Source organism: Apium graveolens, chromosome 5, assembly GCF_009905375.1.
Source record: "Apium graveolens cultivar Ventura chromosome 5, ASM990537v1, whole genome shotgun sequence".
Lineage (NCBI taxonomy): Eukaryota > Viridiplantae > Streptophyta > Magnoliopsida > Apiales > Apiaceae > Apium > Apium graveolens.
The window spans coordinates 3,554,699-3,570,338 of NC_133651.1; the positions used below are offsets into that span (position 1 = coordinate 3,554,699).

General features: G+C 31.3%; 1 protein-coding gene across 1 annotated transcript; it reads left to right on the forward strand.

The window, feature by feature from the left end:
• The first annotated feature begins 5,899 nt into the window (after positions 1 to 5,899).
• On the forward strand, positions 5,900 to 6,469 carry LOC141659246 (uncharacterized). Its single transcript, XM_074466038.1, has one exon. The coding sequence runs from the start codon at positions 5,900 to 5,902 to the stop codon at positions 6,467 to 6,469; it is 570 nt and encodes a 189-aa protein (XP_074322139.1).
• Positions 6,470 to 15,640: the final 9,171 nt, after the last annotated feature.

The following is a 15,640-nucleotide window of genomic DNA, read 5'->3' on the forward strand; positions in this document are numbered from 1 at the left end:
AGCAGTGGATAGTTTAAATTTAAGAGCATGAACTAACAACCTAAATTGTTATTCCTAGTGATAATTTTCTTCTTCATTAACTTATCACTTTTTCTGTAAGTTGTTGATGGGGTTTCTGTCTTCTCGATTACTAGGATAATCAAGCACTCATAAGAGAGGTAACAATTAAAACATTTAATACACTAGTTTAGGGGTCATGGTGTTAAAAATGGTTAGGCTTGTTGGAAGCGTAATGGACTAAACACTTTGTTTATATTTATATAACAGCCCTACTAAATATTTTTAAAAAACAACATTTCTTTGGTACACACAAGTCTACGGCCTTTTCTTTTTTGCTCAAGGAGTTTCAGCTCTCTACAATTCTCACTGCTATTTCTCATTTGATATATTACTCAATACATGTTATTAAATAGATGGTGCTTTATTTATAGCCTTAAAAACTTACACTTTACATCATGCCTTACATCTCAACATAACTAATACTTCACCTATAATATAGACTATCTGATCAGCAAGAATTGTATCTTCTAGTATGACCAGATTATCATGCAGGCTCCATACCACTACTTTTATGGGATAATTAATTAACAACCATGTTCCAACTTTGTATTTCCACTTATGTTCTGAAATTGTAGAGCTGCACTGATTCTTTCTCATTGATTTTCTCCAAGTGGTTCATGCATGCACCTTCAACCCCATAGTTGTATTACTATTAATGTGATTCTTATTTTTTTCCATTGATGTTAATTCAAGCGATTAATTATATTAAAAATGAATCTAGAAAAGTTTCAAATTCTAACAGTCGTCCCCCTCAAACTCGACTTCACATTCTGAGCTTATTTTTTATTTTGTAAAACATCTCCGGATTCAATGACTTTGTAAATATATCCACTAAATTATCTTCCGTCCTACAATATACCAACTCCACAATTTTATCGTTCACTTGCTCTCGAATAAAATAATATTTAATATTGATGTGCTTACTTCGACTTCGTGACACCAGTTTTTCGCAAGTGAATGGGCAAATATGTTGTCTACGTAAATTTAATCGGATTTTTCTTTGCAATATTTAACTCGCTCAATATGTAGCTTAGGCGCATACCCTGACTGTATTTTTAAGAAAGGTACAAGAAGCTAGAAGCTAGCAATGTTTAATAAACTTATATTGTTATTATTACTATCTAGTACCCCTCTCTCTCTGGCCCATTGTCAGGTCGCTGCACTTTCAGTTTTGAAAGAACTTGCGGTTGTCTTGCCGGACTGCGTGGCAGACAATTTTAAAATTCTCCTTCCAGAGATACAAAATGCCTTGTGTGTAAGTATTATTCCACGTTTTACAAATCTACCTTCGCTTGCAAATTTTATAATATCCAACTTCTTAGCTTGTTATATTTGGGACTCTCTATCTTCTTGGCTAGATATTTTTTGTGTTATCTTTTACCGGACAAGTCCTCTACGTCAGATTTGAAGCTTGAGGCTCTTATCTTGACAAGATTAATGTTAGCTTCAAATTTTCTTACCATGTTTTACCCTTACATTGAGGTAAATTTAAACTTTTCCTTATTATGCTTATGATTACTTAAAAATTATGTTTGGATTCAATTTCAAATTGTAAACTATCTTATTCTCAAACTCATGTGCCTTCCCATGAATATCTTATATTAAATAACTGTTAGACGAGCCTTTTCGGGATCTTATATTAAGTGTTTGATTATTAATATAAAATACTAGAAGTAACGTCCTTCCCCCAAAAAGTTTTCAAACTTATGTGCCATAATTTTCCCACAAGTTAGGTTATAATTCATGAATTATCTGTAGTTGGATTAAAATTAGTTAATAATTAACACCCAATTCCTATAATTGCCTGCCATTATTTTTTATACAAGGCAAGGTTAGGACCATAAATTTTTGAAAATTGCCTTTAGTTATTAAGAGAATGATCTGGCGGATCTCATGCTAACATCATCTTATCTCAGGGAACATGTCATCATTTATGCTACATTTTTTTTTCCATTTCTATGGTAAGAGTTACATTTATAGAATGAAGATTATATCTGCAATATTATACATGTAGTTAGGACTGGCCCTAAAAATTTGAGCATCGTAAGCGAACTTTAAAAAATGATGCCTTTTTTGTAAATTTATATTTTTATGCTAAATATAAAGCTGGTTGTCCCAACTGAATAAAATGATGTGATAATGTCACAGTCACATAGAACATGCATAATCTTCTTCCAAATCTAAGCTAATCTCATGTCAATATCATATCTCTTCATCAATTATTTATAAAAGAAACTGGTTATTATGACGTATTTGCCAGACTGTTGTGCTTGATCATACTTCCTCCATCTCTCCCGAATGTAGTGACGTGTTTGCCATAACTATAGTGTTTGATCATACTCCGTCCCTTTTAAATATTTATATTTGGGTTGGGCACGGAGTTTAAGAAAATTAATAAAGTAGTGGATGAAATTTAAAAAAGTGAGTAAAATAGTGGGACCGATTAATATTATATGTATAAAGTGGGTATAGTGGAGAAAAGTAATGGATGTAGTTATTTTAAAAATTATAAAAACTTTATTATTTTTGAAATTTTTTATAATATAAATAATTGGAAGAGACATACCTAAAAGAAAAATGTAAACCAATGGGAGAGACAGAAGAAGTATATTTATGATCCTCCTTTCATCTTCTTTTGTGTTAAGGACATTTCTCGTCCTACTTTATTAGTTGTACGTGACCATTTTTACAAAGTTACAACTGAGGCATTAAGAGTATGTGAGGAGATTGTTCGTGTATTCCCTCCAAACACCCAGGTCTAATTCATCATCTTTGTTCTTCTTTGTTCTTGTTAAGTAATCAATGACTCTAAAAACTTAAGATTTAGAGGAACACCCGAACAAGATCTTATATTTTTCCCCCTCAATTATATAATACTTTTCATATCGATTGATAATCATAAGTATTACCAATACCATTAATACATCATACAAATAACAAATACTTTTGTGTGAGCTCCACAACAAACAACTGTTATTTATCTTTTTTCAAACTGTTGTCTATGTGGTATCACCTTATCGTGTCGTACAACAGTTTTTAAAGTGCATTGTTGTTTTGAATCATTAACACAACGCTTAAAAATCGTTGTTACTATGTTAACTTATAGTGACTTGAGACAACAGTTTTGTACATTATGTTGTTTATAATTCAAACAACTGTTTTTCATAAAGGTTGTCTTACCAAACATCAAATACCGGACGAAAATGGTTGTCTATATGGTATCACCTCATCGATAATTTGTTTTTAGTAAAGGGTTAATTGCATAGTGCACCCCTTTGATTTGGACCGTTGTCACTTTGGTACCAATAGTTTGAATAATTGCATTTCGCACCTCAGACAAGTTTGGACGCTGCACTTTGCACCCCTTCTGTCAATTTCCGTCGTTACCGTTAAATAGGTCAGGGGTAAAAAAGTAATTTAACGATGTTTAATTATATTTGACCCCTAAAGTATAACAGATTTTTCATATTAACCCTTGAATATTTTTTTTAACAATTTCGATATTCAACTATAAAAAATATACATTTTAATCATTTTATTAAAAAAATTATTTTCTGAAAATTAACTGGATAATATTTTTTTGAAATTTTTTTTTTGAATTTTTTTTTTCGAAATTTCGAAAAAAATAATTTGAAAAAAAAAATAATTTGATAGTATTTTTTATTTTTGAAAATTTAAATTTTTTTTGTTTTCGAAATTAATTTGAAATTTTTTATTTGTTTTGATAATAACCCCCTTAAATGATATTTTCTGAAAATTTGTAAAAAATCAAAGTGCTAAATTATAAAATTATCGTTTATGAAACGATTAGCCTCATTAAAAATGGAATTATAATGACACACTCAATGGAAAATTATAAAAATGAGTTTTGTGTTTCATTTTTTTTTAATTTTTTACGATAATATTTTAAAAAAAATCATATTTTTCGTATTTTTTCGATAATAAAAAATTGTATTTATTCGATAATAAAAATCTTTATTTGTTCGTATTTTTTATTTTTTATTTTTATTCAATTATATTTCAAATATTATAAATTTTAAAAGTAGTATAATTTTTTTAATAAAAGGGTTAAAATGGATATTTTTATAGTTGAATGTCGAAATCGTTAAAAAAAATGTTCAGGGGTTAATATGAAAAATATGTTGAAGTTTAGGGGTCAAAATGCAATTAAACATTGTCAAATTACTTTTTTTACCCCTGGCCTATTTAACGGTAACGGCGGAAATTGACGGAAGAGGTGTAAAGTGCACCGCCCAAACTTCTCTGGGGTGTGAAGTGCAATTATTGAAACTATTGGTACCAAAAGTGATAATGGTCCAAACCAAAGGGGTGCACTATGTAATTAACCTTTAGTAAAAGTTGTTCTACATTAAATCAGCAATTTATGCGACAATATTGTCTCCAACAAAAATGATGGAGGAGACCTAAAATCCAAGAAGCAATTAAGCGTACATGGAATTTTGCAATCTCATGTGCCACCCTATTTTTGCTTGCTTTCTAACAAAATCTACCAACACTCATCCCCTACTATTAAGCATAGATTTGTTGTAACACCAGGTTACCCAGCTTGAGCAAATTAGTGTTTTCTCCTCTTATTGCTTTGACATATAGTTGTGAATCGTTCTCAATGGTTACTGTTGACACTGGAAGATAATCCAACCTTGAAAGAGCTTCGACGATCCCTACCATTTCTTCCTCCACTATATGCGTGCTACCTGCAAATCTCATTTTTCTTCCTGCTAAAAACTGACCCTGACTATTTCTACCATACCAACTGCAAACGAATCTTGACCGTCCTTCACTGCAGCATCTACATTTATCTTTAACGAGCCCTGGCTGGGAGGTTGCCATTTACTATTCTGCTGTAGGACTGTTGAGTTCTGTCTTGGAGATGCTTGGTGCTTTTTATGTGCTTCTCTCCATTCTGTACTTGCTTTCTACTTCAGTCCATAATAAAAGCTTGTGTCATGAATCTATCTTTAAAAAATTTCTTGTTTCTCGCGAACCAAACTACCCATAAGACTATTACAATTATTACAAAATTCTCAATTGATTCAGCACTGAGCTTCTCAAGCAACCAGCCAGCTGCACTTTCTACTTCCCTCATATCAAAAGTCAACCCTATACTCTGCCAACATTCCTTGGCAAAATTGCATTCAAAAGACAAGTTTAATGGGTGCTCAATGTCCCCAGTGCACATCCGGCAACAGTGTGGGATTATGATTCCTTTATCTCTGAGCAAATTCCTAACATGAAGATTGTTTCGACAGACTCTCCACAAAAAGATACTTATTTTGTGAAGAATTTCGAGAGACCATATCTTGCTCCATCCTCTAGATTAATGTAGTCCAGTTACCACAATATAATTTTGATGCCACTCCTGATATCCCGACTTTACTGTATATTTCCCATTGTGAGAATGGGACCAGACAATCCTGTCTTTAATGCACATATTTGGTATATGAGTGTTAAGAATAGCATTTGCATCTTCACTGTTGAACTGCATGTTAGAAATAATTTAAATTTGATTTATGTTTTGTATTTGAATAAAGAAGCTGTTAACCCATGTAAACAGCTAGGATTTAGTCGTAGTGTTATCCCTCAGATATTTTAGGATCGTGGAGTTAGTCGAGCAAATGTAGGAAGTAGTTGCAATTGTTTTAGGATAGGAGTCCTCAAATCTCTGGTTACTATTTATTCTGTAAGTGAAGAGTAGAACTCTCAAGCCTAAGTAAAATAAACTTTGTCTTTCCAGTTTTATACGTGTTACTCTGTGTGTGTGCATGTGTTGATATATCCATCTAGTTTCATCATCTGGTATCAGAGCAATTATTATAAGATGGATACAGGGAAAGGCAAGGTCGGGTCTATGGGGCTAACTTACCCAATGTTGGCTAAAGGAAACTATACGGCGTGGGCATTGAAGATAAAGGTTTTTATGCAGGCCCAAGGAGTGTGGACTACTGTAGAACCCAGTGATGAAAAGACATCGATTGAGGGTAAAAGTGATAAGGTTGCCTTGGCTATGATCTACCAAGGCATAACGGAGGAGATTTTATTGTCAATCGCAGGAAAGAACACGACAAAAGAGGGCTGGGAGGCCATCAAAGTTATGTGTCAGGGAGCCGAACGTGTAAAAAAAGCCAAGGTTCAGACACTCAAGGCGGAATTCGAGTCGCTGCACATGGAGGATAGTGACCAGCTTGAGGATTTCTACATGAAGCTCAATGGACTGGTATCTACCATTCGAGCTTTAGGAGAAGAGATGCAGGAGTCATATGTGGTCAAGAAACTGCTACGAGCTGTTCCGTCTAGAGTCCTGCAAATAGCTTCAACAATAGAGCAATTTGGATATTTGGAAAGCATGACAGTTGAGGAGGCGATTGGATCTCTCCAAGCTCATGAATAAAGACTGAAGGGTCAAGATTTAACCACCGGAAGGAGCCAAAACAGTACTGCTGGGAATAAGTTACTATTAACAGAGGAGGAGTGGTCTAGATGTGAGAAGAACGAAAACAAACTCCTGCTCACACAGGAGGAATGGATAAAATGATCAAATAGGGAGAATTCTGATGGGCAATCAAGCTTTCGAGGACGAGGTGGACGTGGTTTTCAAGGTGCTGGTCGTGATAAAGATGGCGTGAGGTGTTATAATTGCAATTTGCTGGGTCACTATGCTGCAGAATGCAGGCGACCACGTAGAGAAAGTAACCAAAAAATGGAGGCAAACCTGGTTCAAATCAAGGATGATGAGCCTGCATTGTTGCTCTTCGAGTTAGATGAGAAGAAGATCCCACTGGTGTTGTTGAACGAGGAAAGCGTTGTTCCAAAATTGGAGATGACCGGAAGGAAGAAAAAGATATCTCAAGTATGGTATCTAGACAATGGCGCAAGTAATCACATGACTGGAGACATATCAAAATTTTTCACTTTGGATAAAAGTGTGACAGGAGAAGTAAAGTTTGGAGATGGATCAACGGTATGCATTAAAGGGAAAGGTTCAATCGAATTTAAGTGCAAAAACGGGGAAACAAGAATGTTTAAGGATGTGTTTTACATTCCAAATCTTTGTAACAACATTCTTAGTCTTGGTCAAATGTCAGAAGACGGAAATAAGGTGGTATTGCAAGATGATCTTCTGTGGATATATGATAATGGTGGGAAGCTGTTGATGAAGGTGCAAAGGACAGCCAACCATTTATACAAGATTATGCTCGAAGAAAATTCAGAAGTCTGCCTGCTAACAAAACCTGAAACAGATTCATGGCTTTGGCATGCTCGTCTGGGCCATGTAAACTTTGATACGATAAGTCTCATGAACAGATAGAGATGTTAAAGGGTTTGCCAAAGCCGGTACATCCAAGAACTGTGTGCAGAGGCTGTTTGATGGCAAAACAAACTAGGGCTCCGTTTCCAACTCAATCGAGTTACAAGTCAGGGAAGGTGCTGGAGCTAATCCATGGGGACATTTGCGGACCAATCACTCCATGTACACCAGCTGGAAAGAGGTATTTTTTGCTTTTGGTTAATGATTTTAGTCGTAAAATGTGGGTCTTTTTCTGTCCACTAAGGATGAATCAATAGACGAGTTCAAGAAATTTAAGAAGCTTGTGGAAAATGAATCTGGTGAAAAAATTCAGACACTACGTACAGATCGAGGGGGGGAGTTCTGTTCTCAACCATTTACAAAATTTTGTGATGATAATGGGATTGTGAGACAATACACAGCTCCTTACACCCCGCAGCAAAACGGAGTTGTAGAGTGACGAAATAGAACAGTGGTATCCATGGCTAGAAGTTATCTCACAGAAAAGCAAGTCTCATCAGAATGAAATGCAATAAGTATAAAGATGAGAATTTGAAATGACAATTCATGTCTTTGGAAATCTAGGACATTCAAATATTAGTATAAAGATGAGAATTTGAAATGACAATTCATGTCTTTTGAAATTAAATCCAAGTTTTCAACCCCTATAGAGTTACTTCAACTTTCTTCTTTATTTTAACTCAAAATTTTGATTCCAAGGTGTGACCATATTCATGTCAACATCATCATCAAATCATTATTTATTTCAATAATTAATAATTTTTAAATTTTCAAATTACTTATTCATACTAATATTAAATTATAAATGTCATAAATACATTTTGTATTTCATTTTTACGCAAGTTAAAAATTTCGACAAAAGAAAGTTAAAAAATAATTGTATAAAAAAAAAATTGACCAAAAAAGTTATACAAAGTTGAAAAGCACATGTTTAAAGTTTAGAATTTTAATTTTTTTTTTAAAATTTTTTAATAACTCAAGAGTTTTGACGTAAGTATTACTACCCTAAAAATATTATATAATTTACGAACTTTAAGTAAAAAATTTATACTCTAAAATTTATTTATTAGAAATTTTTCATAATATGATTTGATAAATATTTTAAATATGCATGTGTATTATTGAGTGAAATTTTAGTTTTTAAAAAAATATCACATTACAATATTTAGTTTTGTTGATATTCATGGGTGTGTTTACAAAAATTAATTATGTTTGAATTAAAAGATAAATTTTAGTTCACATCAGTAAATGAATTATATTTATTTTGATATAGAAACCTAACTAATTGTATTCAAATTTATTTTGGTTTAATTTGTTTAAACCTGGATGAGATAAAAAGTTATGTATCAATAATAATTAAAAAAAATTAACCTGAATAAAAATACAAATTATTTTATTTTAGATGGTAGAGTTATTTTTTGTTTTATTTTGATTTATCATGAATCAATTGTATAATTTTTTAGCGCCCGTGAATAACATGTATTAATTTATTTTAGTTTGACGCAATTATACTAACTAAAAAATCATATATATTTTCATTTCATTAAAATATTTTAGGATATTTTTGAAATTGAAAAAAAAAATGTAATTATATAAATTCAAACATTTTAGACCCAAATATGCAAGCAAACTTTTAATATTTTCGGTTATTATATTGGATCCAGTTATCCGATCCCCCAATGTTAAGCGGATATTATACATAACAAAGAGTATAATTTAATTTTATTTTAACACGTATCAATAATATAAAAATTAATTTTAGTTTGAAATAATTTTAGTTTTAGCGTAGATCAATAATATACATTATTTTATTTTAGCTTAGACGTGTTATATCAACCATCTAATTATATTTAATTTATTTTTAATTTTATTTTAGCTCTAGTACAATATTATTTTTTTAAGCCGAATAGATATATATTTTATTTTATTCCGATAACATTATATCAACCACTGCATAATGTTGTAGCCCGGTTCGATAAAATATTTTTTAGCTAAATTGGTATTATTTATTATATTATTTTATCTTGAGATAGAAAATCTTTATTTTATTTTAAACCAAATTCAGCTAATTATATTTAGTTTTTTGTTTAATTTCATTTTAGCCCGAAATGAATATTATTATGTTTTAGTCTGAATTGATAATATGTATAATTTTATTTTAGTTTGATGACATTATATTTGTCAAACGAATTCGCTTTCAAATTTTTAGTCTATCTTTATTATTTTATTTTAATTCAACGAATGGGACGTAATTAATTTTTATTTTTTATTTAGGATTGGATCAAGAGTATAATTTTATTTAATATTATATATTATTTTATTTAAATCAAAACCATTAGACATATTACAATTTTATTTGTATTTATATAATTATATCTTGAATAGTAATCTATTTATGAGAGTGTTTTAGTTCAAATATTTGTATAATTACAGTGACACCAACTACCAACCAAATTTTCATTTTTTCATTTTTAATATAATAGCATAGATTATTAAAGGAGTATATTACATTTTACATTCCTTACAAATATTCAGTTTTTTTGGTTTGATATTAAACTTTAATTTTGAAAAAAGCCTTCCTTACCTTTGAACTTCACTTCATATTGGACTCTTTCAATAATCTTCATCCAAAACAACCTTTACTCACATGAAAAGAGTGGAATTTTTTTTTAAGTTTATATAAAAACGATATACACCCCATATTTTTAATTTTAAGGATATGCACCATATAATTTTATAATTTATAGTTTATAATAAATTTTCATAAATCTTTAAAACTATAAAAATATAGACTATAAACTAAATTAGAAAAAAACATATAATGGGAAAACTGTGTAGGGTTGAGTATTATTTTAAAAATTTTGAAACTGAAACCCAAGATTAATGCTATAAAAACTGATCCAAACCAAAACCAAATTCGATAAAAATTGATCCAAATCTTAAACCCAAATATCAACAAAATATAATATCATTTTTTATGTAATTTATTTTTAAAAATAAACATGAGAACGTGAATCAAATAATATATTTATTAACACTAAAAAAGTATGAAAAATTAGGAAACTTGTAGTTTTAAGGGAGAATTAATATTATTATATATGTATATAATATTAAAATAAGATTAAAAAATTATAAACTATAAAGATTTAATCATAAAGAATAATTTTAAAATAGATATCTTTTTATATTATTATCATATATATATAATTTTAAGTTATATGCACAATATTTAAAATAAATAAATTTGAATAAAAGACTAATTGTAATTTCGCTTCAAATTTAATAGGAAATATTTATATCTTGTTTTTTTCAAGTGAAAAAATTGTTACCTATTATTATAGTAAAAATTGATATAGTTTTTAAACTGAATTAAAGTTAAATCCAGGTATAATTTATCACAATATTATAAATACAAGGGTGCACTTTTTAATAATATAAACCAAAAAATAATATTTCAATTGTATCCATGTAAATGTTAATATTAACAGTTATTTTTAATAAAAATTACTAAAAGTTGTGCGATATGAAATAAAATTTAAAGTTGAGGGTATAAAAGTTTAAGATTTAATCAAGAAAACTAAATATTCAAAAGTAGTGCAAAGTGTTATTGAACTCTTATAAAAATATCATCACAACCAGTTAGAAATTTTCAACTTCACCTTTAAAAATTTTGTACCAAATTCAAGAAAAATTTCACCCAAGAAAACTCTTTGGTGTGTACTTGGGATGTTTCAACTTTAATTCGTTTATGAATTTTTAATTTTTAGATAAACAGTTTTTTGTATGGTACATATATATATATATAGCTCAACCAACCCCGCAAAATAGCAGTCTTTCAATTTAGTCACTTGTAAAGGTAAACGGAAGAATATAAGAATCCACATATTGGCTTAGGTCGGTTTTTGTTGTGTTTAAAATATGAAACAAGTAGGAAGAATAGCTTTTATTAATATATAAAAACCTATTGACATAAATGTGCAAGCACTACTTAAGTATTTTTAAAGGCCTATTTTTAAAGGAGTTATGTTATATGAATAATATTATTTCCCATGTACACTACATAGTTATTTATATCAACTGCATATTAATTAACATGAACATAGTATTAATTAATGATAACTCCAGTCCACGGACAAGTCCTTTCGACGCCGCGCCGGGACCCCTCTTGCAGTGTAGCTGCCGTGGGGTATCTGCAAAACAACACCGAAGAGGGGATTTGACCCGCAGCGCCTCCAGCGTGAGAGTTAGAACTTACTTTTGGATGATGAAGTTAAAAATATAAGGTGGCTCTGTGTGTATATGAGTGTGTGTAACTGAGTGTAACCCCTAAATCCTTTCTCGTTGGGTATTTATAGCCCAAGGATAGGGTTTATGGGTTGGTACCTTTCAATCAAGGTCGTTCGTTGATGGGGCGTAGGATGCCTGGCTTTAATGGATTTCTTACACGTGCCTAGGTAAGGAATGCCTTAGAATGTTCCAAGGGTGTGTTGACAAATTTCTTGATTGTCTTAATTGTTGGTTATAGATAGTTATCATTCACGTGCCTAGAATTGTGTCCCACTTATTCCTCCATAATGTGCTGTAGTATTGGCTTGTTCCCGGGTTGGGCCGGACCCTGACTCTTCCCTTAAGTCCGGCTCACCCTAAAGCAGGGTAGAGCCCTAGCTGGGAGACTGTTAGAATTTGGCTCCTCTTATGAGCCCGTCTCACCCTAGAGGGGGTTAAATCCTAGACAGGATGTTAATATCCTATCATTCTCCTCCACTCCCTTATGGAAATTTTTTAGATGAGGGAGTATAGTAAAATATGCGGAACTTCTTTGTTTGCTTGAGAAAAATTTGTTATTTTCTTCCCCCCCCCAATCTGGGTTCGGTATATAGAGACCAATTCGAATTTAAAGGTGGAGGGTTGTGCTGGCTTGAGAGAAAAAAATTACTATTATTTGCCCCCCAATCTAGTTTGGGTATGTAGAGACCAATTTGGATTTAAAGATAGAGAGTAGTGTTGGCATTAGAGAAAAAATTGTTGCTTTCTTGCCCCCAATCCGGGTTAGGTATATAGATACCATTTTGGATTCAATGATAAGATGGTGTGTTGGCTTGAGAGAAATATGTGTTGCTTTCTTGTCCCCCAATCCGGGTTGGGTATGTAAAGATCGATCTGAATTCGAAGATATAGAGTTTTGCTGGCTTGAGAGAAAATATTCGGTAATACAAACCAAGGGAAATAATTACCTTGAGATATCTAAGAACTCTATCTACTGCCTCCCAATGAGTCTTATTTGGACAACTTGTATATCTAGCTAACTTAGACACGAAATAAGAAATATCTCTTCTATTCACATTATCAAGATATTGCAAACTTCCAATAATCTGAGAATACCTTAACTGAGATACGGAAATTCCTGATCTATTCTTGAGAAGTGCAGCTTTTGAATCATATGGTGTACTAGTGATTTTATAATTTGAATAACCGTACTTCTTAAGTATAGATTTCTCTATATAATGAGAATATGACAACGTTATTCCATCAGTTGACTATATCGACATGATCCCAAGAATTGCACTAGCCTCACCCATATCCTTCTTTTCAAAGTGCCACTTCAAGAAACTCTCTGTCTCATTAATAATCTTAATATTGGTTCCAAAAAACAAAATATCATTACATAAAAGCACAAATTCATTTCCTCTAACCTTATAGTAGGCGCATTCGTCACTTTCATTAACTATAAATAAGAAGTTTAAATAGTTTTATTAAACTTTTTATGCTAGTCTATATGAGCTTTTTTAAGGCCAAATATGGACTTGACTAGCCTACATACTTAACTCTCGTTACCAGAAGTAACAAATCCTTCAGGTTGATCTATATAAATCTCTTATTCAACGTCACCATGAATAAAAGTTGTCTTTAAATCAATTTGATGGATGATAAGACCATGTACGGAAGCCAATGTAATAAGCATTCTAATTATTATGATTCGAGCAATAGGAAATTATGTATCAAAATAGTTAATGCCTTCTCTTTTCCTAAAGCCCTTAACTACCGGCCTAGCCTTGTACTTATCTATTAAGCCATCACGGTTTAGATTCCTCTTGAAAATCCACTTGCATCATATAGTAGAACACTTAGGAGGGAGATCAACTAACTCCCATCTTCTATTAGAAATAATTGATTCTATTTCATCCTTCATGACACTTTTCCAATGCCTTGACTCCGAAGAATCCAAGGTTTGACGGAAAGTTAAAGGTTCATCCTTGATATTGTAAGAGATAAAGTCACTTCCAAAGTCCTTGAATACTTTTACACGCTTACTCCTTCTAGGTTCATCTACTTCTTTAGGAGTAGAAATACTACCAGGATCTGCCCCCATATTTGTCATCTTTTCCACATGATCAGGAATAGAACTCCATGTGTGAGTGAAATCATCTTCAGATTTACCCTAAAGTACACCAATCTTCATAGGGAACACTTTCTCGAAGAAAGTTGTATCACGAAACTCAACTATCGTATTCTCCACAATACTATCTATGTCAAATTTTAATACTAAAAATCTTATAGCAGATGTTGTTTCAAGATATCCTAGAAAGATTCAATCAATAGTTTTTGGACCTAGTTTTTTCCTCTTGTGTTCAGGGACAATAATCTTAGCAAGACACCCCCAGACTCAAAGACAACTCAAAATTGTCTTATAATTTCTCCATAATTAATAGGGTGTCTTATCAATATATTTCAGAGGGACCCTTTGTAAAATATGGCAAGCCGTATTCAGAGGCTCTTTCCACATTTACTTAGTGAAAGAGATGTGTCCTAAGTCGAATCATGTATGATGATTTAGGAATAACTTTTATGTAATCTGTTTTGATTTTATTGATATTAATAAAAGACTTATTTTGATTTTATTGCGGGCTTTATCTCTTTAAGTGTTTAAATAAGATATACCATAGTTTAGAGTAAAACTTTTTATGGATTATGATGAGATCATAATAATGATACCTAAAAGATGATAACTCTGAACTTAAATATTTCCTAGTCGTTGGATTACTAACTGGTAATTAGTAATCCGCAAAGATTGGTACATACTATGCTTGCTTCATTATGAAGGATGTCTGTTCTCATAGACATTTGTGTGGTGACACTATAGCTAGTATGTAGGTGCTTATTACAAAATAAGTTCACTGAACATGACTCACACAGCTGAACAACTGATGAAGTTCACTCACGTCTCAACAGATGTTCACATAGTGATAGTTGTACAAGTATCCTTAGACTTGAGGTCATCATAGTCATCTTGTGTACACTGAACTATACTTTGGTTTAGTTCTTAGTCTCTAGGGACAATAATAAGGGCTCTACTGGGTGTAGGAATTTGTACACGAAGATAGTGTATGATAAATAAAGGATCTACCCCTTCCAGTGAAGGAAGAAAATGTTCAATGCTGATCCACTTATGCTAGTTCAGGAATCTCTGGCCAGAGTGAATGAAATTAGAAAGGAGTTTCTAATTCACATTAATTAGAACTAAGCATAGTAAATGGGAAAGCATATGATTAAATAAGTTAGGCTTGACACGAGTTCCATGCCTTGTATTTAATCATGACATTGCAGGGTAGAAGGAATTAATTGTACGGTAACTATTCACTGAATAGGTTCTTGGTATTCTAAGCAGTGAATTCGTATTATCCGGATAGTCGCGATATGCTGAGAAGTATCCCTCACGATGTAAAATAAATATGATTAATTTATTAATTAATCATATTTAATGAATTAGAGAATTTATATAAATAATGATAAAATAGTTTTATTATTATTTATTTCTACTACGGCTTAATATTGAACCATAAAAGAGAATGATTTAATGGTGGATGAATTAATTAATAATGGCTGGTAATTATTTATTTGTGAAATAAATAATTAATTAGCAAATTTAATAATTGATTAAATGAGATTTAATTAATTATAAATTAATTAAGAAAAGTTCTTAATATTATTAATTAAGAATTTAATTTTGGAAATTAAATCAAGTGAGAGAATTATTTTTCTAAAGTGTTTAGAAAGGGGTTAATGTTTAAAAGGTGTTTTAATTATTAGTTAATTGGTTAATAAGAACAATCAATTAAAGGGTTAATAATAATAATTTTTATGGGAAAATTTTCAGCTAAAAATTTTGCCTATAAATATACTATTATAAACCCTATTTGCCCAAAAAAAAACCCAAATAAAAACCCTAATTCTAAATTAGAAAAAGAGGGAGGC